A 27,678-nucleotide genomic window follows, 5' to 3' on the forward strand; every position below is an offset into this window, starting at 1 on the left:
CTGACGGATGACATGTACACACACTCTCTCTCAAACAGCACACTTGTCTGATAGCAGTCAAACAGGAGTGGAAGACAACGCAGAGGAGACAACAGACAGACCGGCAAACAGATAGAGAGACAGATAGCGTGGCAGACTCAGCTGCTGGCCCAGAGTCACATCACTCACTCTCAGCACACACAAACACATCACCCGAATGGCGAGACATCACAACACACACAAACACACGGCCCCAGAAGAAAGAGGCTGAAAGCGAGCTGATGCGCTGAGAGAGTAGAGCTGAGAGTGTGGGGGTTAAAAAATGGGCAGACAGTTATAAAAAGATATCAGTGTAGCCCCGGGTGTTAATGCACGCTGTTGAATTGTGGGATATTTATATGGAACAGGGTGACCAGTGGTGTGACACACAACATCTGTCTCTCAGATGTGTGTGTGTGTGTGTGTGCATGCATGTCTGAGCTGTTGAGGAAAATGTGTGAAGGAGTAAGTTGGGAAATATTGACCATTGAATTGACCCTTAAAAACTATCCAGGTTAACAACAGATATTTCATACATTGTTTAATGTAGGTTAGAATTAAAGATAAATATATTACAAGGACATTTAGTGAAGGTTTATGGGTCCATGACTTGGTCAATCGAGCCAGATTTTCTTGTTGAACTTCTGACAAAGAAATTGAGAGTTGTTCTGATACTCTGAGGTTTCAGACTTGGATAATCATATTCAACGTGATATTTTAAGACATCGGTGGCCATTTGGTCCTATTTTTATATTACATATATTTGGAAGACGCTTTTGTCCAAAGCGACTTACAACAAGGAAGTAAGTAATTACTAAATTATTTAAGTAAGTAAAATAGACAGGTCCCCAAGCTAATTTGTGCTGCTCAGATTCTCATCTCCACATAGCACACATAGTACAGAGCTCTGCTATAGAAATACAAAAGTTTCCCCCTCCCTCCATTCTCCTTATTCTCTTTTTCCCTTTTTTCACAGGTGTCAGAAGAGATTTCATGGCCTGTGTGTATGTGTGAATTTGCCACACCCCTTTTGAGTGCTAATTTACCCTTTTAGGTTTAATCTCCCCGTGAGTGGCTTTCCTCGCCCTTTAATTAGGCTATGGGGAGTCGACACCAACACTAAACACACACACTTAGACTTCAAGACATGCACGCAGACTATTTCTTGCTACCATATGCACACACACGCACACACACACACACACACACACATATATAAGTACACACACTCACTAAAGTGCTGCAGAAACACAGTCCCAGACTTGAGACACGGTTTGCTAAGACAGTCCTCATCAGCCCTCTGTGGGCCTCTTTCACACTCTGGCTCCCCTCAGCTGCACCAGTCACCAAGACAGGACAGAGAAAAAGGGAGGGAGCCTAAGAGAAGAAAAAAAAAGTGAAATATTCTGCACTTGTGAGAGGACAGAAAGAGGTGCTGGTGGTGAGGGTATTCATCTCTGAACTTTTCCATTTCAAATCTATTTGTCAAGTTAAAGCGGCATTAAGCCACATCAGATCTTGGCAGACGCAAGTGGCAGCGGGAGATAGATGTTTGAATTTTTTAAAGTTTAAAAAATTTGCTACCCATAAATTTTCTGACACGATCTTGGTGATTTGTGCACTCATTGAACCCTAATAATGTGGTGAAAAAAATCTTCGCAACAGATCGGGGCAGCCATTCTCTTATGTTAATGAGATGCTTGAAATTCACTCATTAGTTTCATCACTAACTTTGTGATTTAGGTGAAAGGCAGGAGTGTTTTTACATAAAACTCTACTGCCTCAAAGTGGTCCATAAAGTCATTTAAAAAAAACGTGTCAGTTTTTAATGCACCATCTTTTGATGAAATCACTTGTAGTACTACAAGTACGCCAGAAGTGTTTGCATAGTAAAGTACTGTTGGGTGTTTTGGACAGAAACATCCTAACTGCTGAGGTATATCAGTCCGACAGTAGTAAAATAGGCACATCTTTGCTCTCTGGATTTTCAACCTAGTTAGTGCCCTTCTTCTCCATTGAAAAGTGCATTTATTTAAACACCACCTGTACCAGTACTAACTTAACCCCCCCCTCCTCCTTTTCTTCTAGTTCTCCAAACAGACCACAGATTTACCCAAACAAAACTGGGCACTAAAGAGGGAAATACAATAACAGCAGTAGTGATAGTGGCTTGTTATGTTGGAAATAAGAGGGCACTTAATTGGGGTCTGATAGTCTAATAGGCAGCCCCTCTGATTACCAACTCTGCACATTGGCTTAAATTAGCCCACTGATGAGCAGCCAGGGGATTCAATTATGCTGGGGGAGAAATAAGGGGCCCTAATAGGCCACTGTATCAGGAAACATGGGACTGGGCTGGGCTAAAGCGCTGGTAATTGGTTGTTTAGTTGGGAAAGTTGAGCCTGTTGGTAATTAGAGATGCTGAGACGTTTGGAGAGCCACCAAACAGACGACACACACAGAGGCTAGAGAGGCAAAGGAGGAAGACAAGCGTCCTTGGCACAGTAGAGGGGGCAAAGGTCGTGGTGGAGATCTTCAAAGTGCACTTCAGCCAATGAGGGTGTACATCAGGGAAAACATGTTGGTACTAGAAGCTGTGTTGATTCAGTAAAGGTCAAGATGGGGCAAGCTGGGCTGAAGGTGATCAGCAGTCTGGCCTTGTCTCACAACCTGCTCTCCTTAACAATTCCTGATTCTCTTTTTTATCTTTTTGCTTTTCTTTTTTTTTTATCAAACTTTCTCATCAATAACTACTTTTTCTTCCTTTCGTTCTGTCTTTCTTTCTCGCCTTAGACAGCTTCGCTGTTAGCTGGAGCTGGATATGTACAGTGTGTCTGAATTGAGGGAGAAGGCGGATTGAATTATGGATGAGGCTTTACAGGAGCCGGCGGCCTGTCTGGTTCCATATTCACTGTCCCATACAGTAGGAGCAGCCCTGCCCGCGAGCATCCCCACCACACGTCACTCACGGGAGGCGTACGTGTGTGTCTATGTGTGCACTTCTATCTAAGTATTATATGTTCACATGAAAGCAGACTCCTATGTTCTGACAAATGGTCTTGCAAACATGCAGCAAATGTTATTCCCTTTATCTTTTGGTTCAAAAGAAAGAAGGTATTTGAAAGTATTTGATGAGCACTTTAGTGCACTGGACGGCTCCTTCTTGTGCCATTGAACGCTGAACTTTCTATATCCTAAATGCCAGGATCAGACTGTAGCATTAGAGTAAAAACTATGCAGACTGAACACTTTTATCCTGCTATCACTGTGCAACTGTTACAGGCTATGCCCTACATAAGCCATCTGCAACTTTTTAGAATAGTGCAACATAAGCAAGCACCTAACATAACTGTGCCATTGCAACACAAGGGAGCATATATCAAGTGTCATCCATCAGCCTCAGATTTTCTGACAGCGACAGAACTTGTCCAGAGGCTCAGACAGAGGCAGAGATTGACCCAGTCTGTCAATGACAAAACACATCCAGTCATCACTTACCATGTGAAAAAAAATCTATGATGATCTATGATGGCCTAAAGGTGGCAAAAATACAATGAAGACATTACTTCACCAAAACCTACTGCGTCTACGTCTCCACACTGATCGGATGGTACTTGTCAGTCAAGCCTCTGAATGGCCACTAAACGGCTGAGAGGAGGCTCTCGGATTGGTGCCAGGAGGAATGGAAGGGAAGATGAGAATGAAACAAAAGGCCGTTTGTTGTGGCTGATGTGTGATAAATGCAGCCAGTTGGGGGAGTTTTCACGCTCATTGGAGCAGGTCATTATGCAGGAATTGCTGCTTGCTCGGCCCAGACCGGCCCTGTATTGGTATACTGAGATGCATGCAACCGTCGCTGTGTGTTTTTCCCTAAACCGCTTAGCTAACCCCCCCCAAACACACGCACCCCTTGCTGAAAGTCTCCTAGGACACACTGGCATTGAATACCACAGGTAACACCACAGATCAACCAATGTGTCCAAAAGAGGGAATTTTAAGGATGGAATAAAGCGGCTGAAGAGGACTACAGAGTCGTATGTTCAAAACAATTCAGTCCTCAAAGTGAGCTGTTCAGGACCCGATGAAGCTGAAAGGTGTTCTTCCATTGGGGAATTCTCCAATTTACACCCAGACACTGGCTTGAGCTAATATTCAAGTTCATACATGCAGGCCTGCTGAGATTGCGTTGTGTTGTCCGAAAAAAACAACAAACACGGGCACAAAAACAGTTAGAGTTGTAAAAACTGACATGAAAACATAGCGTGACTACAAAAGTCCATATTCATTGGCTCTTGAGAAACACTGACAGGTGGACACCACAAAACTGCATTTAATGGCTTTTCTTTGCAGGATTGCTTTGGTAATTTCAACTACAACAGCTGAGCTCAATTTCGTCATAGTTTGTCCTTTTCTTTGCTGTAAAAGTAGTTTACATTTTTGGCTTCCCATCAAGGCAGCAGACCTCTCATTGTTGACTTTGTAAGATACAGCTCAAAATAACTAAATCTACGCTGTGACAGCATCAGCACAATGAGCCACCCTGTTAATCTGATTTTACAACATACTGAACAGAATGACTTTTTTCATTAATGCCTATCATGTGAATGCAACATAAGGAAGGTGACACAAAGACGCAGGTTCATCACTAACACTGACGACTTGATGTCCTATAGGTGTTTTTCAAAGAACTGTGATGCATTGTTTTTTTTTCACATATTTTCCCACATAGAAACGTGTCACATATAACACATTGTTATTAGAAACAGATGTTGATTTTATCGCCGGTGTCTGTGGCTTCTTTCACAACGTCGACACAGTGTCATATGCGCTGGGATACCAGGACACATTTGCATGACACACACACCTGTCCTCCACAATCCAACACACTGCTGTAACACAATACGCAAGTAAAACTCAGGAGAGTAATGTTTCATTACATGATGAACAGAAGGTGAAAGCGAGGGAGGGAAACTGGGGAGGCACAGAGATGCATAACTTAAGTAAAAGCCATCCAAACCCATATTTGTTTACAGATTTGTTTAATAAGGAAAAATATATGCAAACAAATGAATTTGCCTGTGGTTGTAACTGTGTATTAAGATCATCACTTACAAGGCCAGGTCTCCTCTAGCCCTCTACAGTAACCATCCATCATGCATTATTAAGGAAAATAGAATCTGCATAAAGCAGCAACAATGCCTTGAAGAAGTTTATTTATTTATTTGTTTTATCTTTTTAGGCACTAAGCAGCAGATTCAAGTACTCAGTCGCTGTTAGCTAATTACAAAGCATTTGATCTCTATGCCCCCAAGATGTGCAATTATAACCTTGGTTGAAAATTAGGGAAATATTTCACAATTAAAAATAGTGGGATGAAGATGCTCTGACAAAGCTAATCATGACATCTCACCTGTGTGTGTGTGTGTGTGTGGTTTTGGTACTGAACAGGACAGGAGGCTGATTTAACAATGCCATTGCCCTGCAACCACAGTTGACCTCGCTGGAGGGAGATAGCAAAGAAAGAAGGAAATATACTATTTCCTGAAAGCTTCTCCATTCATAGCATACTTACAGCATTTTAACTAGAAAGAAACTTCTAGTAGAGAGGTAATTTAACAAAGTCGCAGCGCTCTGAGGTACCTGTAGCTCTAGTTATGCTGCAGTGCTATCTATGCTGAGATCACACGGGCACCGCCACTTCTTTCTGGCATATCTCTCTGCAGATCGCACAAAGAAGACAATTGTCATTACCATTTTATTAAAATGTGTCCTATCAGCAACATTCTCCCCTCACATATCTAACCTCTTTTTTCCTTCTTTTTCCCCCCTCTAATTCTAATCATCATTCCCCTCCATCACTTGCTGGGTCTAATTCCCTCTCTTCCTTCGTTTGCAAAGGACCTCTGCTTTCATCCTTGAGAAGGGCTTTAATTCGAAGTGCGACGCTGAATAAAGAACGGAAGACGGAGAAAGAGGGAGCGAAGGGGGAAGAGAAAGAGAGAGTGATATGGAAAGACAGAGCAGCAGTGGAGACGTTCGGGTGTCAATCAATCTGGCGCGAGGGGCTGCAAGGGCCCGTGACTAGGGTGCGTTTGATCTGTGTCTTTCAAAGGAGGAACAGCGGGAAGGGCCATCACAGATGATTTGCCTCTCGCTGCTGGCCCTGGTGCCACTCTGACAGAGAGCAATCACAAGCAGGTTAATTCAACATCTACCTTCTTAATCTTTTTTTCCCCTGTCTCTTTCTTTTGGTCTCGTTCTGTCTACTTAGATGAAACACTGCTCTTTCCGCTACCACCCCCACCTCCCTTTTCCCTCTTCTAAAAGAGGGGGAGATCACAAGTGTACTTCCAATGCCTTTTCAAACCACCTATAGTTTGATTGCTTTGGTCTTAATCAAGTAAAGAGGATTGTTGATTTTCTGCATTCCTGAGATGGTTTATTTGTCGCAAACATGATGCAGAATGTTGAGCAAACTGTACTGCATCAATGAAAGCAAAGTGGAATCACTAATTTCTCTGGAAATTGGTGCTGTAAATAATTTTCCTCTAGGGTAAGAAACACCATCAGCTGCTATTTTGGATAATTTCTTTTGCTGTCATTCTGTGGGTTCATATCTGTAGTGTGGTGTGAGCAGAATATGAATTACAGCGTCAAGATGACATCTTGAAAACATGCTGCTTAACTTGACTGAAAGAGGAGGATATGTTTCTTCAAGATGACTGAAAGATGACGTACGTTCTAGACAAGATATGACCTTCGTTCCTAAAACTGAAAACTGAGACCCACAATGTACAATGTAGCTGGGTGTGATTGCTATTGGCCTGGACACAGCAATCTCCTTTACTTTGTGCAACTGTTGCATTCTCATATGGCTAAACAGATCACACTGAGGAGCACACAAAGAAACAAAATGAATCTGTGAGACCATCTTCTTCACCAGAGGTCAGCCATGCATAAGGACAAACAGAGGTGAATGAAATTCTGTGGTGAAAGGGTAAGAAGAAGCATAAAGGTGTGTTTGGTTAAAGGTGAGAGGGTATGGAGAATATGAAGCATGGAGGTGTTTTTAAGTGTAGGTGAAGGTAAAAAGGTTGTGCATCGAGGTTAGGACATGGAAGTTAAGGAGAGAAGAGATAGAAGTAGGTCCTTGAATTTGAAGAAGGGAAATTATACCAAGAATAAGCCTGTTTAAGAAATTCAAAAAAATGAACTTTTCAGAGTCAGCACAAAGACAAGACTTTAGTCCATTCAGTTTCAATAGGAGATAAACTACCATACCACCAGAATGCAACCATTTTCCAGTAATGTTCCTGCCTGGCCTCTTTCCCATGGAACTCCCCTCCAACTCCACTGCTTTTATTTAAGGTCAAAGGGATAACAGGATAAAGCCTGTCCTCCCTGCTCCTCTGAAGGACAAGCACTTTGCCGATTGGATTTGGTGGCCTTCAAGGACAAAGGAAGAACACTGTGATACAAAAGAACCAATAGAGGAAGAACAAGATTTCATCTGTATCTATGGCCTGAGTGATTGGCAGGGATGGCTAGACCAGCAATCTGAGTGCTGTCTCTTTGTGGCTGGGTGCCCTCCATCAGCATTGAATAGCGAGACTCGATCCATTGACAAAAACACACTCAAGAATTCTGGAAGATCTGACCTCTGAGGAATAATAGTGCCTGGGCAGGGTTGCAGGGGCAGCCAGGTGATCTAATTCAGCAAATGTTGATGTTGATTTGTCTGTGGGTCCATACAGTATGTGTGTAGATGTTTGTGAGCACAATGCACGCTGGAATGCAGAAGATTACCGAGGAGAGGCAAGTTCGTAAAAAGAAGGTGGTGGAGTTCAATTGCGTAAACAACAGAAAAATAGTGGATGGGGAACATCATATGTAACTATTATTTACAAGCTGAGCAGTATTCTTCATGTCTATTAACCCGATCTTCATGTGTAAAATTGGTCAAGTGTTTCTTTATCTTTCCAACAGAACAAAACCATGGTAGTGGTGGGCAGCTCCCAGATGTGTAACTGTGAAGCTAAGGGAAGAAATTGCTGCACATATGCTGGGATCTCCAATTTATCAGCGTATACTCAAGTGTAGTTAAAGCCAGGCAAGTGCATTCTTGAACAATTAGTTACCTGCATGTAGGTAGGCAAGGTCTGGATTCTCAATATCGGGGTGATTTTCCTTCAGGTGGTTGCGGAACTCCATGGGAGAGTTGGTGGCACAGTTACATTTGGGACAGTTGTACATCTTGACGCCCTCGTGTTTGCCCGTATGGAGAATATGCTTCCGGATGTTCTCAGCACAGTTGGATCTAAGGGAGACAAACAAAGATAAAAAGGCCTCATTCCTTTTTCGAATAAATAAAAAAAACAAAGATTAAAAGATGAGAGTCCTGAGGGAGAAAACACAAGATAAACGCTTGGCAACGTTCCCAAGAAAGGTTTGCTGTACTAACATTTTATTTTGTTGCAATGATGACAAACACACACACACACACTCACAGACACACACCGCACACATGCACACACACACTCTCTAGAAAAAACTCAAGCTGGGCTTTGGAGCTGAGGGAGCAGCCGTGTTTGGACAGACTCTCAAAGCATCCATTGCCTAAATATGTCTCTGTGAAGCAGGTCCACAACCACCAAATTACTAAAGACCACATTCACAAGTAGCGAAACACAACTTGTTAAACAAACAATATTTACATCCTGCAAATTCTTTGATATTTTCTCATGCTCTTACATATCTCTTAGATATTTTCTTTCCTACAGTTGGCCAGGTTTAGTGTCTAATGGTGCTGGGAGCAGCCTGTTCTAAGACTGCAAGTGGATCTAGAAGCCTTCGGAGTGCATTAGAGATATGTCTGCAGACATCCGTTATGCATTATGTATCTTTTGCAATTTTATGAAAGGTATAGGAATGGTGGTGTATGTTGTGTGTACATGTATGTGTGTGTGGGTCTTTGGGCTGGTCAGATAGGGCAGGCCCAGCAGTGAGCTACTGCAGGGTGTAGGATGTAATGATGTCAGCTCAGAGAGTCACACACAACCCTCTGCTGATTAATGATGCTGCCTGACCTGCTCCTAGGCTCTATCTAAACCTGCCAACGGACACATTCTAACACAATGGGCAAGACAAACATGCACATACATACATACATAGACATGAACAAACCTTAGTTTGCGCCAAAATAAAAATTTTAATCTCTGATATGACTACACAGGTGCGAATATGCAGACCTGAGTGAATCCATAAACACCCATTGCCTCGCTCTCACACACACGCACACACACACACAAGCACAAGAGAGTGCACACATAATGCATCATGCCATCAAGCATGTGCAGTGTAGAACACAGTTTCATACACACACATTAACACACACCATCATATGTTGATGGATGGGGCACTCGTGCTCAGTTTGGACCTGACATTCCCGGACAGTATAATACGCAATTACTCTCCCTTATCACCTTGGCCGGGACAATAAAGCCTCACAGTGCCATAGCTCACGCCAGCCAAGGAGAGAATTTGTTTTCACTTTTGCAGAGACACCTCTCTCCATCATGGGGCCACAGTCCAGCCCAGCCCCATTGGGGCCTTAAAAAAAAAAAAAAAACAGAGCGGGCCCTCAGTGGGTTCTGTTCGTGCTGTATGAAATACATAAGCAGTAGCCACTAGTGAACAATGAGGGCTCCTCACAACACTGAACGGTGCATTAGGTTGGGATACCAGGCTCTCAACAAAAGAAAACACTTTTTAAAAGTAGTAATCCAAAGAAATAAAGAACTGATCACACCGTATAATTCAACATATATGTATTTCCTGAAAACTTTTACATTTGCCTTGAGTCAGAGAGGTCATTCCTAGCTCACAGGAAGTGATGTATTTGGATTTCTGGTTTGATTGAAATTCAGCAGAAGGACCAGGTAGTTAAGCGTGAGCACTGATGCCTGCAGGGAATGAACAGACAAATAAAAGAGAACCCCCCAAAAGACATCAGGCTTCTCATCTCAAATTTTAAAAAAAGTTTGGCAAAAATGGTGAATCTTAACTAAGATTCACCTGATATGGAAAACCTAGATTTAAGGTTTATTGGGATTTAGATCAATGTAAAGCATAAAAACTTACATGCATCAGCCTTACATTAAATAACATATCATTGGCAATAGAAATGGCCTCATGTGTAATATTTACACATATACTCAATCATTTATCCAGCAAACAGGCACACACTGTTGTGATTACTTTAGCACAATTAGAACTGGTTCACAGACACATCATGGTCACATATCTGTTGACTGTTCTTTTGCATAATGAAAAAAAGACAGACTAAAGAATTTTAACTGTCACATGCTCATGAATTACAGTAAATCATGCTGCTAAAAAATGCATTTAATACTAAGAGTGAACTGATTTCTTATTCGAAAGCTGGAGCATAAATAGATAAAATCTGAAGCGGAGCTAAAAGGTTCTAAAGAGAGCGCGGGTGGATTCCTGGGGGGCCATGCTATCTCTCAGATATGGTAATGGCGTAATTGTCATATTAAAACAACACAACGTGCGTTTAGGAGTCAGCAGGTGTCACAGTTAGTGAAAGCCCAAACCAGCCCTCCTACTATACACTGTATTAATTAGTGCAACACTGTTTCAACTTCGTCCGCCATCCATGCACTCGCCATGGGAATCAGCCATACTGATGCTCAATGGATACATCACCCCTTCTCTGCCTCTTTCTGTCTCTCCCCTTTATTTTAGCCATTTCCATATTCCTCCTCCCAACGAGTGTATGGTAATGGGAGAGGTGTAATTGAGAGGCGCTTCGTTAGAGGAGATTTAAATGTGTTTCTTTGTATGTGTTAAGAGTTGGGAGGGGGGATGTATTTGGATCATTGGTGCAATTTGGATCTTATTCTGCCAAGTAGGCCTGGTTATCATCATTAACGTCTCCCCTCCCTCCACCTTTCTCTCCCTTCGCTTCACAAGGTCGCAAACCTTCCTGGCACTGACAGTAATCGTGTCATCCTCAAAGCCGCCATCGATTCAAACTGAAACGGTATTCTAACAGGTAGATTGAAACATGAATGCCGTAGCATTCAATAAACAATAATAGCTCCAGAAGGATGGTAACGTGGCAGGAGTCAGAGGCTACATATCAATTAGACCATTTAAAATGCCACTGTGACTCTAATGAGAATAAAAAGAAAAAAAAATCCTCATTGTGAACAATAGAAATGATTCCTTAAACACTTAAGTAAAGAAGTTTTGCGCTTTGCATAAATAGCTGGAGAATAGTCAAGTAGACATCATTAATTGACAGCCCAGGACTCACAGAGCAATATCATTAGAATATTTTTACCACTATTCCCCAACTATAATTATCCCCCTCTATTATCTATCTCTGTCTGAGTAGGAGATGAGTGGCATGTGATAGATCATTCACTCCCTGCTCATTTACATGCATTTGAGGAGCAGCCTTGATGGAGATCATATTGTATCAAGTGGGAACCATAGATATCAACCATAACATTTAATGTGGATATTTCAATAGTGAAAATCAGATGTATACTTTTAAAACAGATATAAATATTTTTTGTGAGCAAGAACTGACAGTTACACAACTGCCTTATTTGCCTCAGGCCTAAATGTGTCTTTATAACTGCATCATATTTTTTTCAAAAGCCCGGCTTATATTGAAAGGTCAAATGTGCTTACTCATCTAGTAGGTTCTTATCGTGGTCAGGCCAACAGAGACTTCGGGGGTTTTAAACATGTATTCAGGGTGTAAAAGCAGGGTGGAGGCGAGGCCCCTCGCGGCTGTCTGAGGCCCCCACATTCAACTCCTCATCCTCATATTAGCAAGCCAGCGGGGCGTTTCCCCAAACGCACTCCTCCCCCCACCTTGTCCCCCTCCCTCCCTGCCCTCTGGACCTCTCGGAACCCCTGGGGCCACCAAAATGTTAATTGGGCGTCTAATTTACTGTTTCATTTGCCACTATCTGTAATGATCATTAAGTATCAGTGCAGGAACAATGGGACCAGGAACATTTGACTCATTCTGTGTACGGATACTAGGGGTAGTCCAGTCTAGTGGTTTTTTATGGCCCATAGCATGGGCATATATGAATAAATAAAATAGACTGATGGACGGACTGATAAATAGATAGATAGATACACACACAATCTTGAGGGTACAGAATTTCTGGCATTGCAAGGATGGAAATCTGGGCAGTTTGCAAACTTAATATAGACTATCAGCAGTTCCAAGACCAGAGCCAAGCTAGTGGCTCTGTGAGGATGTGCTTGGGCAAAGCGATGCTTATGACGATAGATATCTTTATAACACAAGGTGACACATTACAACCTGTGCCAATGCTACAAAATTGTATACACTTCCTCTCTTCCTTGTCAGCGTCGTTGCCACTTCTCCCCGACCACGTTTGGAAGTGTTGTGGACATTGTGTGGACAGAGGAAAGCTAACAAAGTTACGCGGTGCATGAAAAATCTATCTAGAGAGAAAGGTAGCAGCAAAGTCAGTAAGATGGAACAAAGTTTTGTGCCAATCAACTAAGTTAAGATATTTCAGTGGATAAGTGAAAACGTTGATTTGCAGCTGATCCCAGATGAAACATCAGAGGATCAAAGCCATTACAACTCATCCTTTGGGCACTATGAATGTCAAATATGGCAATCCACAAAATACTTCTTGTGATATTTAAAAAAAAAAAAGTGTCAAGGTGGCACTCAAGGAAGTCAGTGGATCATCAATGTCAATGAGATTAATCCTGTTGGGATGATGAATGTCTGTACAGAGGCCAAAAAAATATCTACCATATTTTTCTTACAAACCGTGGAACTGAACTCAGTAGAACTCATATTCTTCTACTTATTCTCTTATTCTTCTTATTCATCTGTCTTCTTTTTGAGTTAAATGACACTTTGAAAAGCATATATGACAATTTGAAATCTTCAAATTAAACATCCATCCATCCATTGTCTATACTGTTTATCCTTAAGGGTCGCGGGGAGGCTGGAGCCAATCCCTGATCTAACAGATATAACCTAACCTAATCTGCATGTCTTTGGACTGTGGGTCCGGCCAGTGGACTCGAGCCTGGAACCTTCTGAGGCAGCAGTGCGAACCACCGCACCACCGTTCTGCCCTCCATCTCAAACAATAACAGTAAAAATCCCATACAGTGATCGATCCTTCATTGATGCAGTCAAGGCATACTTCATGATAACTTTAGGTACAAGGTTAGATAATCCTTGGTAATCACAAAATAATAGCCTGACTGCAATTATTACCTCTCAGCATTTCATTATTTCTAAGTTGGACTGCTTACAAAAGACTTATGAAATGAGTCGAGCGCTTCACTGCAGCTGAGCAGGTGTAGCAAGCTGCCGAAATGACTTTGTCACAGAGGGGAAAAAACGAATGAGGAGTACATCTAAAACCAATGATGGGTTTGAGATCATTCCCTTTCACACTCTTCTGCCACAACCTGACGAGGAAGCACGGGATGAGAGAAAGAAGAGAAAGACAGAGAGGGAGAGTCAAGGGGAGAGGGAGGGAGAGAGAGAGAGAGATAGAGAGAGAGATGGAGATGTGCAACGCCAGCCAAAACTTTTTCAATTTCACCGACAATTTCCTGTGTAATTACTGATGTGGTATGATGGTGTTTTAATGACAGGGACCTGCCAGTGACAGTGACATTGTGTGTGTGAGAGAGAGTGTGTGTGTGCATGTGTGTATGTGTGTTGGGGGAGATCTAGCTGGGCCTGTTGATGATGGCAGAGTGATGAGATGGAGCCGTGCTGTGGAGATTAGACCTGTCTGCCCTCCTCCACCTCTTCCACCCACTCTACACACACACACACACACACACACACACACACACACACACACACACACACACACACACACACACACACACACACACACACACACACACACACACACACACACACACACACAGAAAGCCTCTAGCATTAACGCAACCCCCCAACCACCCCTCCAAACTACCCTCCAATGCCACCTGCTATCTCACCATCACACTCACTCACGTATATCCCCCCACCTATCAACCCCCTGATCATCAGTGCCATGGTGGCAGCCATCAACGCCACCAACCGTAGGGGGGGTCAATGAGCCGGTACCTGTAGTCGCACCAGGGGCAGCGGTACGGTTTCTCTCCAGTGTGAACACGTTTGTGCCGCGATAGGTGGGACTGTGTGGTGGAGGCGAAGTTGCAGAGTTTACATTTGAAGGGTCTCTCTCCTGTGGGGTGGAAGGGTCGAAAAGATAAGAGACAGACAATGTCGATGAGACCAAGATGACACAAATGTTTTCACTGTCAAACATAAATAAATAAACACACCTGGATAGGAGGATGCATCTGACATGATTTGGCTAATGTGTGGTGCCAATTTGCTGGCTTTTCGGAAACCAAAATGTATGACCTGATCGTTCATAATGCTGTGCAGGATTATTTTGGAGACCAATTAATGACAAAAACAAAGTTTATTTATCCAACCCAGCAGAGCTAATTATAGTTCTGAGTGCGGTCGCTTATTCTGAACACTGCAAGTCTAAAGAATACAAATAAGTTAAAATGTCCAAAACAACGTATTATTTTGCAGGTGAAATGTATGGAAGTTGCAGTTTTCTGCACTCAAAGCTGAAGTGTCAGTTAAAGTTGAAACACTGAAAGGGTTTGTGTCTATTGAAGAACTGGAATCACTGTCAGTCAAAGTGTAATTTGCTGAAATCGTTTTGTTGAATTCCTGTAATAACTGTTAATATTCTGCTTGTACATAAACAATGAAAGTAGTTGAACACTAGTTGAAGTGTTGGAGATAAAATCAGTTGAACTGCCATTTAACGGGTACGAGGTGAAAGCAGTTGAAATACCAGTTGAAGTATAAACGAGAAATAAAAATTTTGGTTATAATTTTGGTGCCAGACACAGTGTAGTTGAAGTATGTATACAGTAAATAGATGAAGTGTCAGCTGGCATGTAAGTTCTGGCTGTTAGTGAAAAGTAAAAATTGGTCAGTTAGGCGTGTCGTGTAGACGTTAGAGGCGGAAAGCAGTATGAATCTGTTGTTTTTTAATGCTGTGTTCTGACCCCAGACAGGATATCTGTCTGTCAGCAGGACATGTTTAAAACTCAAGACATAAGATGATTAATTATTCTGTTGGAAATCCAGACAGGAAATTTCTATCATGACATTAGGTTATAGATAATCACCATATTTGACACAAAGCCATTCATCTTACAGAGATAGAGACTTGATTCTAAATTGTTCACAGGGTCAAGGTCAATCAATTTAACTTAAAATCAAAGTGGTAGCACTGACTGATGTCTGCGAGTGTAAAGGCAAGTTGGAAAATTGCTCGTGGCTGGCAGAGTTTTGTGCTCTTTAGCAGCTTTGCATTTTTAATCATTCTTTACTTCTAAATGGCAGACCAGATTTGTGAAGAAGTATTTTACTCAACAGCTTCAGGGATGTCATTGCTTAAAGAAGAAACTGCTAACCTACAGAACACTTAAGAAGTTTATTAACATAGCCTTCAATTTGACTCCTGTCCAGTCCAGTGTTTGTTGAAATACTGCTTCAGTGACATTTTCAAACTGAGGAGAGAAACATTAACCAGTAAATCCTGGTAAAGTTTGGGCATGAAAGGAGAACTATTTGAAGATATTAAATAATGGCAAAACAAAGTCTTAAACCACAAAAAATATTGGCATGAGAAATGGCCTTTCAAATTCTGTATCAGTCAAACTCTGACAAGAAAACACTGTCAGACAGGGTGGTCCCTTCATATGCAGCTGCATGACAGATTTGAATATGCAGCTAAATCAGTAGAATTGACACATGTCATCTCAGGAGAGGAGGACAGAAATTGGAGGTTTTGGGGGGAAAATGGCAGAGAAACTGAGGAGCAAACAAAATGAATTATAAAAACCTAAATGAATATTTATAACATGATTCTTGATCCTTGGGCGCCTGCCAGACAACGGTTAAGAACAGTATTTGTTTCACTATCCCAATTTCCAAAAAAGCACTCGTTATTGACAGCCTATCTGAAAAATGCAATTTCCCTAAGCGACAGAATGACATGGTGAAATGATAACTGAAATTAAAAATCTCAGATTCAGTCAGCCACACTGGTACACATGCCTATCACTGACAGCAGCATGTCACACTGATGTGCCTCTGTGTGTGTGTGTGTGTGAGCGTGAGGGTATGTGTGTGTGACAGACAGCAAACAGTTGCTGTGACAAAAAAAAAAAAAATTACTGTAGCTGTTCAGATCCTGAGATTACGAAGGTCGACACATACAACAGTTAGTGCGTGTGCTTAGTTTACTTTACGACATGAGTTCAGGATGTGTGCGTTGCTGCGTACCTGTGTGTTGGCGTCTGTGTTTGGTGAGGGCGTGTCTTGTGCCTCCGGCGAAACCACACAGGTCACACAGATAAGATTTCTCTCCTATAGCGGCCGATTGAGAGAAGAAGACAAGGAAGGGTAAAACATTAGGAGGATAGAGAAATCATTAAATCATTAAAGATTGATGAAAAACTGGCAAAATATTGACATTAAAACATATAAAAGTTGACTTTTGTCACATTTAACTATATCTGTTAAATGTACATTCATGTACCCATTCGAATCAAGATCTCATTAAAGAGACCAAGAAAAAAATGATTCTTTAAAATATAATTCCAGTTTATTAGAAAATAAGCAGTCAGACAATCATACAGGTTTTGAATAAAGTCAGAGGTAAACCGGATTTACTTGCAAGAGAAAAGGTAAACTGTAAAAATCCATCTGTCACAGTAATTAGGCTTTGACCTTGTTAAAAACTTTAACCTACCATACCTGATGTAATTATGTGCATGCAAAATTTTGCACAATTAAGGCTCAGTGCTGACATTTTGGATTATTTGGGGGGTTTTTTTTGTGTAAATAAAATTTTCTCAAAATGTTATTGTGTAACTTGCCCAGCGGGACGTTGAATACTGTAAGTGATGTTGCCATTTTTCCAAATCTCAAAAATAGCTTTAGTGAGTAGACTGGTATGAAAACGGACAGAATAGACTATCTTTTAACAGGACCTTGGAGGCACAGCTGTCCGATCATGCTTTCCTGCCACATACAGGAGGATATTGAGATGACATAAAAAGCAGATATGAGGACTTTGTCTGACTGTCTTAATGGTTCCTGGAATTCACAATATGTCATGTCTTTAACATGTGTTAAGTGTTATATATTAACCTATGCATTCATGTGCATTTGGATCAAACTTGTTATGACACACTGAATTTTTCATTTATATATGTGAAGCTACTGGATTCATGACATTTGTTTTATTTCACTTGTTTTCCCTCTGTGTCCATTACCTAAATATGGCTCAGTATAATTAATCTGTCAGTAATACTTGCATCGGCTTTAATTAAAAACAAATACAATTAGATAGTAAAAGTAGAACCTCTAATATCGTGAGGTGGTAATAAGTTAAAAGCTATTGAAGTAGATTCATGAAACCCTTGAATCCCTTGAGTGGAAAGGCCTGGTGGAGGAAGGTATGAGCGATACATCCTTCACTCAGAACTAACTGGGTGCCATTGAGCAAGGAAGTGAGAAAGCTCCAGTAAGGACAAAGAAGAAAATATTGCATTAATGGACTGGGAGAAATGTGTAAAGGAAGAGAAAAGCAGAAACCGAGAAAACGAAAGACAGACTGAACAGATGAGCAGCGGGTCTAGTTGGCTAACAGATGAGCCTAGCAGAAGTCACAGATCACTAGTGTATATCCATCAGAGCTCTCACAGCTAACTAATTCCTCCAATCAGATGGATCCGTGTAAATATGTCAAATGGGGGACGGGAAATTGCCAGTGTGGTTTATTGACTGTGATAAAATCTGAAAAGCACCGCTGAACATAATTACATACTTGTCAGAGCCATAAAAATTAGCTTTATTATCAATGGGATGGTTTTGTACAACTTCATTTGGGGGCGATGCCTTCCAGATGGGGAGCGTGGAGAGCTTTTTTACACTCCTCCTCTCTTCCCTGCATCTGGCTCTGTCATTAACAGCATGATGGGCTCTCTCTCTCTTTCTACCTCTCGCTTTCTCTCTGCCATTGCACACAGGCAGTCACACATACCACACACACACACACACACACACAGAGCAACATTTGTGATTAGACTCACTCAGGGAAATACATGCTAGTGTGCATTTATAGAATGGACACAGATGTGCATGCAAATGCCCACGCACACACACAAACACACACATGTACCGAGATACAGATAGTACCACATGAAGACGCACAAATCAAACTGCATGTGGTGTGCTGGCAGCACATTTCCACACAGGTACGTGTTGTGTACCAGCACATACATGGAAACACTGTAGGTACCACACAGACAGACGCTGCATGCGTGTACATTATGTGTAGCTGAGATCCCCATCGCTTAAATATTCATCTAAATGCTGATGTTGAACTCCAGCTCTTGCCACACACTGATAACACATTTGGGTGACTCTTCCAGCTGGGCCTCAGCGGTGCTCTGCTCCTCTTCTGCTCAGATAGCAGCTTTCACCGAGTCCGCAGGGACAAAGCAGCTTCAAGTTTCTTCTATTACACCCATTTAAAGCCACTCGACTGTGAGAAGAGTTTTAATGCAGTGCCACTTAAAGGGGAGAAAAACTGCCTTAAAAAGTGTATTCATTAGCCAATTCATACAGGTTCACTTTTCAATCCAAGCGTAAATGTCCTTTAAAGGAATTGTGTTTTCATACAAATAAATGTCTATTCTGCTACTTTCTGTGGCCACATGAAATAACCCTGAACATTTGTTCTTCCAAATAACCGACATCTGATGTTCCTGAAAAAAAAAAAAAACTCTCACAGAATATAAAAATGTGCTACAGAAAGTGCAATATTCTATGTTTTTCGCTGTATTCTGTGTACATCAAATGGCAAAACTGGGTAGTATAAACTTCATCAGTAGAAGACGAAGGAAGAAGACACTCCACTGACTGACAAGTTATCTCTGACAAGCAGAAACACTGCAGCAATGAGCTCTTGGCACAAACAATGACACAAAATGAATGATATTTCAAAGTCCTTAATACAATCAAAGTATTTCTAAATATCATCCAATATTCATGACTAAACTAATCGAGTTTGAATTAGAAAAAAAAACATCCTTAGATATTCATTTCGAGTTTGTCAGTCAAAAACTCAAACCAACAACTGTCATCACATTTCGACTCAAATTTAGCCAAATCTGGAGCACAGAAGTACTTGACATCAGCTTTTTGTGGCTGAGCCATGCCCAATACAAGCTCGTGATAATAGAGGAATATGCTGTACATTTTACAAAACTGTTCAAACTTTGGCAGATGATTTTGTGTTCGTGTAAGACTCCATTGCTAGAGGGGAAACAGATTGCAAAACCAAGCAAACAAACAAAAAAGTATTCTTTATTCCTGTGTCTCTAAACTCTAGAATAGTTGCTGAGGATCTCGTCCTTAGCTATCAGAAAAACAGCACCGGTTCCTCCTCCACTCCTCCCCTTCCTCCCTTCCATCTCTCATTACGCCCAACGCTACAAGACCCCACCACAGAAAAATCCATAGCCATCGATCCCTGCGCCCAGCCGCGGTCGCCACAATTATTCTTGAGGAGGAAACGTTGGCGATAAATTACATGTGTGCTTTTCATCTGCTGTTCTGTGGCGGTGAGCCCTCTGAGGACCTGGGTGGGGATGGCGAGGTGGGGTAGGAGAAGAGTGACGTGCTGTCAGCACTGGAGGATCTGGCTGGCTAAAGCGGCATGGACCTCCCACCCGCAACACAACCTTGCATCGACTGCATTCAGTCCTGATTCACCTTAACCTTTTATCGGTACATGTGTAATACTTAACCCATACCTTAAACTTTATCCTCATGCAACCTCAGCTATTCCCTTAGAAACGTGAAGGCCGGACACAGAGAGTTGCAAACGCACAAAATTCAGGCTATAGGTCGCAAACAGCATACATGACCCAGGGTGTCTAAAGTCTATCTCCAGACAAGAACCTAAACCTGAGCCTTAATGACCAAAAAACTTACAAAATTTTAATATTGACTCATCGCTTCTCTTTTGTTCCAACAATACACCTCAACCTTCCACCCCTTACTGGAATTAAATATGCCTTATTGCGAGACAATAAAAGAGCTTTGAAGTCAAAATATACAACCTCTCTTTGCAAGTGTGTGTGAGTATATATATATATATGTACATGTATGTGTGTGTGTGTGTGTGTGTGTGTTTTAAATAACCCCGGAGGCGTCTGCATGCAGCTATAATTGCCTCCCTCATTAGTTATGTTTTAGCAGGAGCGAATGGGAGGGCAATTAATTTTACCGCTTAATTTTTGACATGGAATCCGCTGCTGTATTGATGTGCTCGCCATTTTGGGTCTCATTTTTCAGGGAAATTAATTGACAAAGTGCGAAGATTTATCAGCATATCGCCAGATTAAGCGACAAACTGAAGCAATGAGGAAATCAATTGTGGCCCTGTCGCTGTGTTCAACCCTCCTCTACCCCCCTCCCTCCTCAATCCCCACAACGCCCAAGAGCCTGGGAAAAGCTGGGTGGGTCAGATGCAGTGCACTTATTTATTTATTTGAGTCGCTCATTCATCAGCCGTTACAAATGACCCTGGCGGCTGACGACCACTGAATCCCCCACCCCCGCCCTCCCCTCCCTCCCTCCCTCAGACACGACTGGTTTGTGAGGAGGGAGTGATTAACATAAAAAACACACAAATCAGAGAGGAACAATGAATCCCGTTAGAGGCAGGAGAAGGAGAACGGAGGTGTTAACTTTTTTTTTTTTCTGTTTTGGGAAGGGGGGCTCTGCATGTCACAACCAGCAGGCCTATCCACAGAAGGATGAAATTTGAAAGCTTTCCACTCTCGCATAGCACATGTGCAGTTTAAAATGATAAATGTGAAATTTTTAGTCCATTTTGATTGACTTGAAAACAATACATAGTTCAATCACTGCTGGCTAGCTAACATTAGCTCCATTAGTTCACTGAAAATGCCATCACTGGCTGACTTTTTAATATTTCATGCTAACTCATGTGACTACCTTTTGACTAACAAATCAGTAATGGGTCATGCCCAACCCTAACCAATCAAAGTGGGGACTTTGCAAGTGGGGAAAAAAACATCACGCATCACTTCTGGCTCCAAAAAACTTTGGCGGTAATGGGAAAAATGCCAAACTTGAGACTTATATAAACAGTGCACGCAACAAAGTCATTTCCAGACAGTGGGGGAAGAATACACAGTGGATGTGCTATCCTAAACCTGAAACCGTACACAATAAAGTAGCATTACAAGGCTGGCTGGTGATCAAATTGTACTCCACTTAGCCGAACATGCCAACATTCGCAGTTCACATCACAGCAGACAAACTCGCTGTTTAATCCATTCCTTACGCTTTTGCGGTGGTATTTTTGGTTTGGGAAAAGGCTGCGTTTCTAAGCTATGATTCGACAAACACTGTTCATGGGAGGGGTTTAGCAAAGGATCCATTATACAAACTTTGTCATTACAAGTTACATCTAAATGGTCGTTTTATGTTTCTGGTGCATTGTTCATCATGTATTTCTTGCATCGCCATCATTTTCAAATGTGTATGTGTTTGCGATTACTTCTTTGTAAATTGTCTCAGTGCTCAACCAGTGCTCAATCTGTCTCATAGTGTTTCAGCATGAGATCATGACACTAGCTGCTGTTCTGGGGGATTTGAAGTGTTATTTTAAGGGATTATAAACCAATTATACACACATGACAAAGAACGAGTGATTCAAAACTTGCCACTGTGATGAAGTTCTTGGTAAAGGGATAACACTTTGAGTTTTTCTTCACCAACTGAATTTTACAGTTCCAACAAATGAGCTAGATGTGTGTATCATAACACTCAGCCACAGCACAAACTCCCCGGTTAGTCATCTTCCTGTGAGCCTCTACATAACCCACACACACACACACACACACACACACACACACACACACACACACACGTATTGTTACTCACATCCCCTCCATTACTGCTCTTTTCCCAGGAAAGATTAGCTCAACTTTAAAATCTCCTACTTATTTTATTACTATTGCATCTTAGTGCTGTGAAGGAGCTGATTTATAACCTTTAAACAAATCACACATGCAGATAATATTTCAGTGTGTCAGGCTGGCTGCTACAATGTGATTGCAATGACTGTATAGCTTTAGCTAACCGGCTACAGCGCCAATTACAACTGGCAAAGGAGTGTCGCGGGGGGTCACGCCAGAGCAAATTGTGTTAGAGTTTTTGGGTGTTGCTAATAAAGTCAGGTCTTGTCGCTCACTAAAATGAGGTTGTTTCAGGTTCAGTCTCAATTCTTCTATTTTCATATGTTCATACTTGGTCACCCTTGATCTTTCGAGCTCTCTTATTTCATCACTTTCCTGTTTCCATCTCAATCACTTCACTCAATTTCTTCAAGTCTGTGCTTCCTTCTGCCAAACACACACACCAAGACATACACGCACACACACCACCCCACGCCTCTCCAGGTGACAGCTAGGTGACAGTGTGACGGCAGCCGCCTGATGGGGAATGATGAGGGCTGGAAACAAATGAAAATAAAACGTCTAATTATGTCAGAGGCGCCTTGACGTTACATCACTGTTAAAACACATTTAAAATAACATCCAGCAAGTCTTTCACACACATACACACACACACGCGCACACACACACAGCAGGCACCCGTGACGGATGGAGGGCTCTCCTGCAAGCGCTCAGTCAGGCTGTCAGGCCACTGGCTGCTGCTGCTTCTGTCATTGACTTAAAAGGGCATCAAGGAGCTGTGTGTGGGACATTACTGAGGCCGAGGGGAAACTGCTGGGCTGCAGCATAAAGACACTTTCAGAGAGGCTGACTTGGACTCCTATCGAGGGGCTATTATTCAAGACAGTATCCTCCCACCGCCCACCACACCATCTGTCTATCCAAAGTTTTTAGTAAGTAAAAAAACACGACTCAGTACAGTCCCACAGTGTACTGTACTCTATGTACGGGAATAAAAGGGAAGGATGGAATCAGAGAGAAAAGGCACCGCATATACATATGTATAAATATATAAAATGCATATCAAATATACCCACAAACTGTATCAGTGGCTGTACTCATTTTGCATCAAAGAAGAGCACACACTGGACCAGTTCAATGTGGGAAAACACACTCTTGAGTATCAGATGGATTTGATGAACACACACTTGCTGACCAGCTGGGTTTGGGGAACACATGCACTTGGTGACCAGATGGATTTTGGAGAAATACACATGACAACCAGTTGGATCTGGGGGATACACACTACCTTAATTCCCTCATCAAGCAACCCTCCAAGTCTGGAGGATGGCAGAAAACAAAAACAAACATGAAATCCAAACATCTTTTTCCTTCTCTCCTTGGCTATTAATTGTTTCTGTTCAAACACAATTGGCTGATATAGCATTTAATAGTGACGGTCCTATCGGGATCAGAAGGTAAGGGTTTAACCATCTAACAAGAGTGTCTGCAAGACCGCCAAGAACTAGTTCTCGACTTTCTCTGGATGTTAAAAATCAGTACAGATGGACAAGTCATGGCTATTATCGGCCAAAAACGTGTGTATATTTTTTCCAAACAAAGCTGTGAAGATTCATAATTAAATGTGCGATTTTCACAGTTAACACACAAACTTCATTTTGTCTACTGCTATAAAGGAATGAAAAAGTACATTTTGTCTGATCCAAGTATAATGCTTCTTGATAAATAACCTTCTGTCTCCTACTCATAAAAAGACTATTTGCCTGTAAAAAAAAAAAATGAATTTTGCAGTTTAGAGTGTCAGTCAATGTGTTTATGGAGGAGTGCGGCTGTAATGGTTCATGGTGGAGGTTACAAGCTTGCAGTGTCTCACCAGTGTGTGTCCTGTAGTGGTCCTTCATGGCTGACAAGTTGAGGAAGGCGTAGTGGCAGGACGGCCAGGCACACTTATATGGTTTCTCCCCACTGTGCAGTTTCATGTGGTTGTTTAGGGCCCATTTTTCACTGAAGGAGCGCTCGCACAAGTCACATTCAAACTTCCTGCAGGAGGAGAAGAGAGGCAGAGGGGAATGAGGAGGAGGGGGAGGTAAAAAACGAAGAGTTATTTACTGATCCCAAAGCTGACGTAAAATGCTAGACAATCTACCCTGTGAGAAAGGAAATGGAGGTTGTTGGGTACTCGTACTCACACAAACAGAGCACAGGGCCGTATGACTGCGTGCTGTACATCTACGCCCACACCAACACACACACACACACACACACACACACACACACACACACACACATACAGAATGCAGTTGGCTGCTGGTGTGTCATGTCTGTATAAGCAGGCATTGATTTTTCTGTCCTGGCCTGCCACCTCCACCATTTATTCTCTGCTTTGCACCAGGGCCCAGAGGACTAGAGAAATTCTGTTACAGTCCACACACACACGCACACACACATCCACAACCCACAGGGCCAGTGGGGACGATGGAGTTCACCTGTCCAGCGTCCCTGACCACTTAACCAGGGCTAAATGAACAGTTAGCAACATTTTACCTCCTGCCTCTCTCTGAAGACTCCTGTATCAGAGCTTTCCTCCATCTTAACTTCTCTACAAATACACCCTTTCAATCTCTGCTCGCATAATCAACGTCGGCACCTGCTCTGCTTTGGATAGTCGGTATTAGTCCAACAAATGCAAAAGTGTGATTTACTACATGTGGTGCGCACCGTTTTGCTGTACGGTGCCAAAAGCTTGTTTAGAGAACAGGACAAAAATGTGACTATGCATGTTGGTCTTTCTTTACTCTTGACAGCTGTCTGTTCTTCATGGAGACACTTACCGCTCGCCAAATCTGGTAATATTAGTTTTTATCAATGTGTAGTATGTTTGCACCTATATTCATCTGCTGTGTTATTAGGCTTCAAGAAACACACTGAAGTAAAAACAATAGAAAACGCCTGTGCTTGAATTAATCTTTACCCCCGCACTATAATTTAGGCGCAGAATGACTAATGTGCGAGTCATAAACAAATGAAGTTGGCTTTTGGGGAGCATTCGTCTTGCAGCGAGGGCCATGTTATTTTAGGGAGGGCGGCTGTCTTTAAGTCCTGATTGTGTCGCTTAATCCCTGTGGTATCTGTTTCATAGCGAGCAGCATGACACTCACCTGAACAAATAATGACTCCAAGCAGCATGTAGCATGTGTCTGAATCAATAATTCAAACTCATACATCTTCCTTACTGGAAGAAGGGGGGGCAAAGGAGAATGAGAGGGAGGGAGGGAAAAGAGAGAAAGGAGGGAATTAAAGATGGAGAGGTGGGGAGAGGGAGAGATAGAGAGGAAAATGTGTCCTGGGTTCCATATCAATCTATATGCTCCATGAAGATGAATCTAGATGTGATATGGATGTCATCCTACGCTAGTTGAGAGGACATTTTAAGCTCACTTACCAGGAAGGATTGAGCAGCTTTAAAATGGCGCCTTTATCACCTGGCTCTAAGCTCAAATGCATATTTAAACAGCACTGTTTTCCTCTCGCTCTCATCAACTGACATGGCAGACACTTTATTTGACCAACAGATGTATGTCTGCATCTGTATTTCCTTCCCTTTTCCTCCACCCTGCGGTATTTATAGAACAGCTCGTCGCCCATGCCTCCGTGGGAGAGGTAAATAAGATGAGTGAAGAGATGCTATCTTTTATTGTAAGCATTATGCACAACACTCCTGCTTTATGAGCTAAACAGGCCATTGTTTATCACAGGGCGTAATCGCAAAGTCAGGCAGGCAGGCAGGCAGGCAGGCAGGCAGGCCTTGACGTGGGCATGCTGCATGCTGGGATGGAGGGAAAAACGAGAGAGAAAAAAAGGCAGGAGGAGAGGAGAGAAGATGGAGGAGTCAGGGCTGGCAGAGTTGACTATCAGTGGGGGTTTTGTAAGGATGAGAGGAGGGTTTGCGTCTGTTTTTATGGGATCAGATGGAGCGCTTTGATCTTGTCCCCGCATGTCAGATCCCGTCACGATCCACCGTCTTGCCCATACATATGCATACTGCCTCTAAACAGCCAGGCACCATGCAAAACACACGGAAGGTAGGAGATAGAGGGAAGAGAGACAGACAGAAAGAAAAAGAGAGAGAGAGACAGAGAGCGAGAGAGAGAAAAAGAGAGGTCGAGTTATTTGGTGCGTGCGTGTGTGGTTATGCATGTGCATAAGAGGGAGAAAGAAAAAAGAGCCATAAGTGAGAGAGAAAGAGAGGGTTTGCCAATTCAAAATATTTGAAGACTTTCTTATAATGCTTTCTGAGAAAAAATGAAACCAACAAAACAACCACAATTAATTCACAAATGCTGCCAACACATTTCAGCTTCAACATAGCCTGAGAAAGTTCTGAAAGTCTTCATTTTGGGGATTTTTGGGACAGACGGCAAGTTTATGGCTTTGGTTTCTAACAGTATGCAATGAAGCAAGGGAACTAAGAAATGGCCTGTTGTGCTTTCAGATCTACATGCTGTATGTGAGATTTCTGGAACATCAATCTGTTTAACAGAATGATGACAATGATGAAATGACTTTGTATTAAAATATCGTCAAAATGCCTTTACATTGTGATACTTTTTCAAGAACCTGCAGGTACCCCAGAGTAAAATAAAGATAATGACAAGTCAACAATGAGATGATGGTCTCTGACAGAAACACCATGGATTTAGAGGTCTAAAGCACATTTATGACCAAATGACACATGTGATTCATGTGTTCTTAATCAGAAGATAAATAAAATAATATAATTTTGAGATGTCTTACACAGCTTTATCACACATATATCTCATGTCCTTCACACTGCGTTGGGTTATACTTGCTAACAAAAAGCAGCTCTGCCTTCAATGTGTGGGTAACCATCTATTGTATTTATGTACAGATTATAAGTGTTTTGAAATTAACACTCTACTGAAGGTGTCCTTTTGTCGTTAACCACACACGAGACCAGACCACAGTAAAAAGACCCCCATCAAAAGAAAGAAACTGCTTTAGATTTTCATAATCAAAAAAATATAAACCAAGATGTACCAAAAAAGAGAGAAAAAAGGAGGAACCATTAGTTAGAATTATACTTGTTATCTAGCCTCAACTATGCCTTGGCTACCATCAAGCACTGATCAGCAGAGGCCACAGCAGAAATAAACACGAATCATAAGTTCAACTTCCAATCCTTCCATCTCTGCTTTTCTCCTGCATCTCTCCATCTTACAACTCTCCACTTCCTCCTCCCTTTCTTCTTCCCTCTGATCATCGAGCAAGGCGACATGATTGACACCCCGTGCAGATTTATTCAAAGACCCAGGTGGGCCTCTTGCCTGTATGTTCAGAAAGCCGCATGCCACTGTGTCTATACTGTCACTCATTACCATATCTATACTGTGGTGTGATCCTGTCGTCAGTTCAGGCATGTGGGGCTACTGTCAGAACATCACAGGCCACACTAGCCTTAATTGTGATGTAACT

At 42.1% G+C, this 27,678-nt stretch overlaps 1 protein-coding gene across 1 annotated transcript in view; it reads right to left on the reverse strand.

The window, feature by feature from the left end:
- znf407 (zinc finger protein 407) overlaps positions 1-27,678 on the reverse strand; it is a 140,191-nt gene that overhangs the window by 31,398 nt on the left and 81,115 nt on the right. Inside the window, exons 6-9 of the mRNA XM_070836127.1 lie at positions 24,059-24,225; positions 16,445-16,528; positions 14,189-14,309; positions 8,157-8,335 (exon numbers count right to left, since the gene is read on the reverse strand). Of these exons, the coding sequence (XP_070692228.1) occupies positions 8,157-8,335; positions 14,189-14,309; positions 16,445-16,528; positions 24,059-24,225 (551 nt within the window). The remainder of the gene's footprint in view (positions 1-8,156; positions 8,336-14,188; positions 14,310-16,444; positions 16,529-24,058; positions 24,226-27,678) is intronic.

Source organism: Pempheris klunzingeri, chromosome 8 (assembly GCF_042242105.1).
Source record: "Pempheris klunzingeri isolate RE-2024b chromosome 8, fPemKlu1.hap1, whole genome shotgun sequence".
NCBI lineage: Eukaryota > Metazoa > Chordata > Actinopteri > Acropomatiformes > Pempheridae > Pempheris > Pempheris klunzingeri.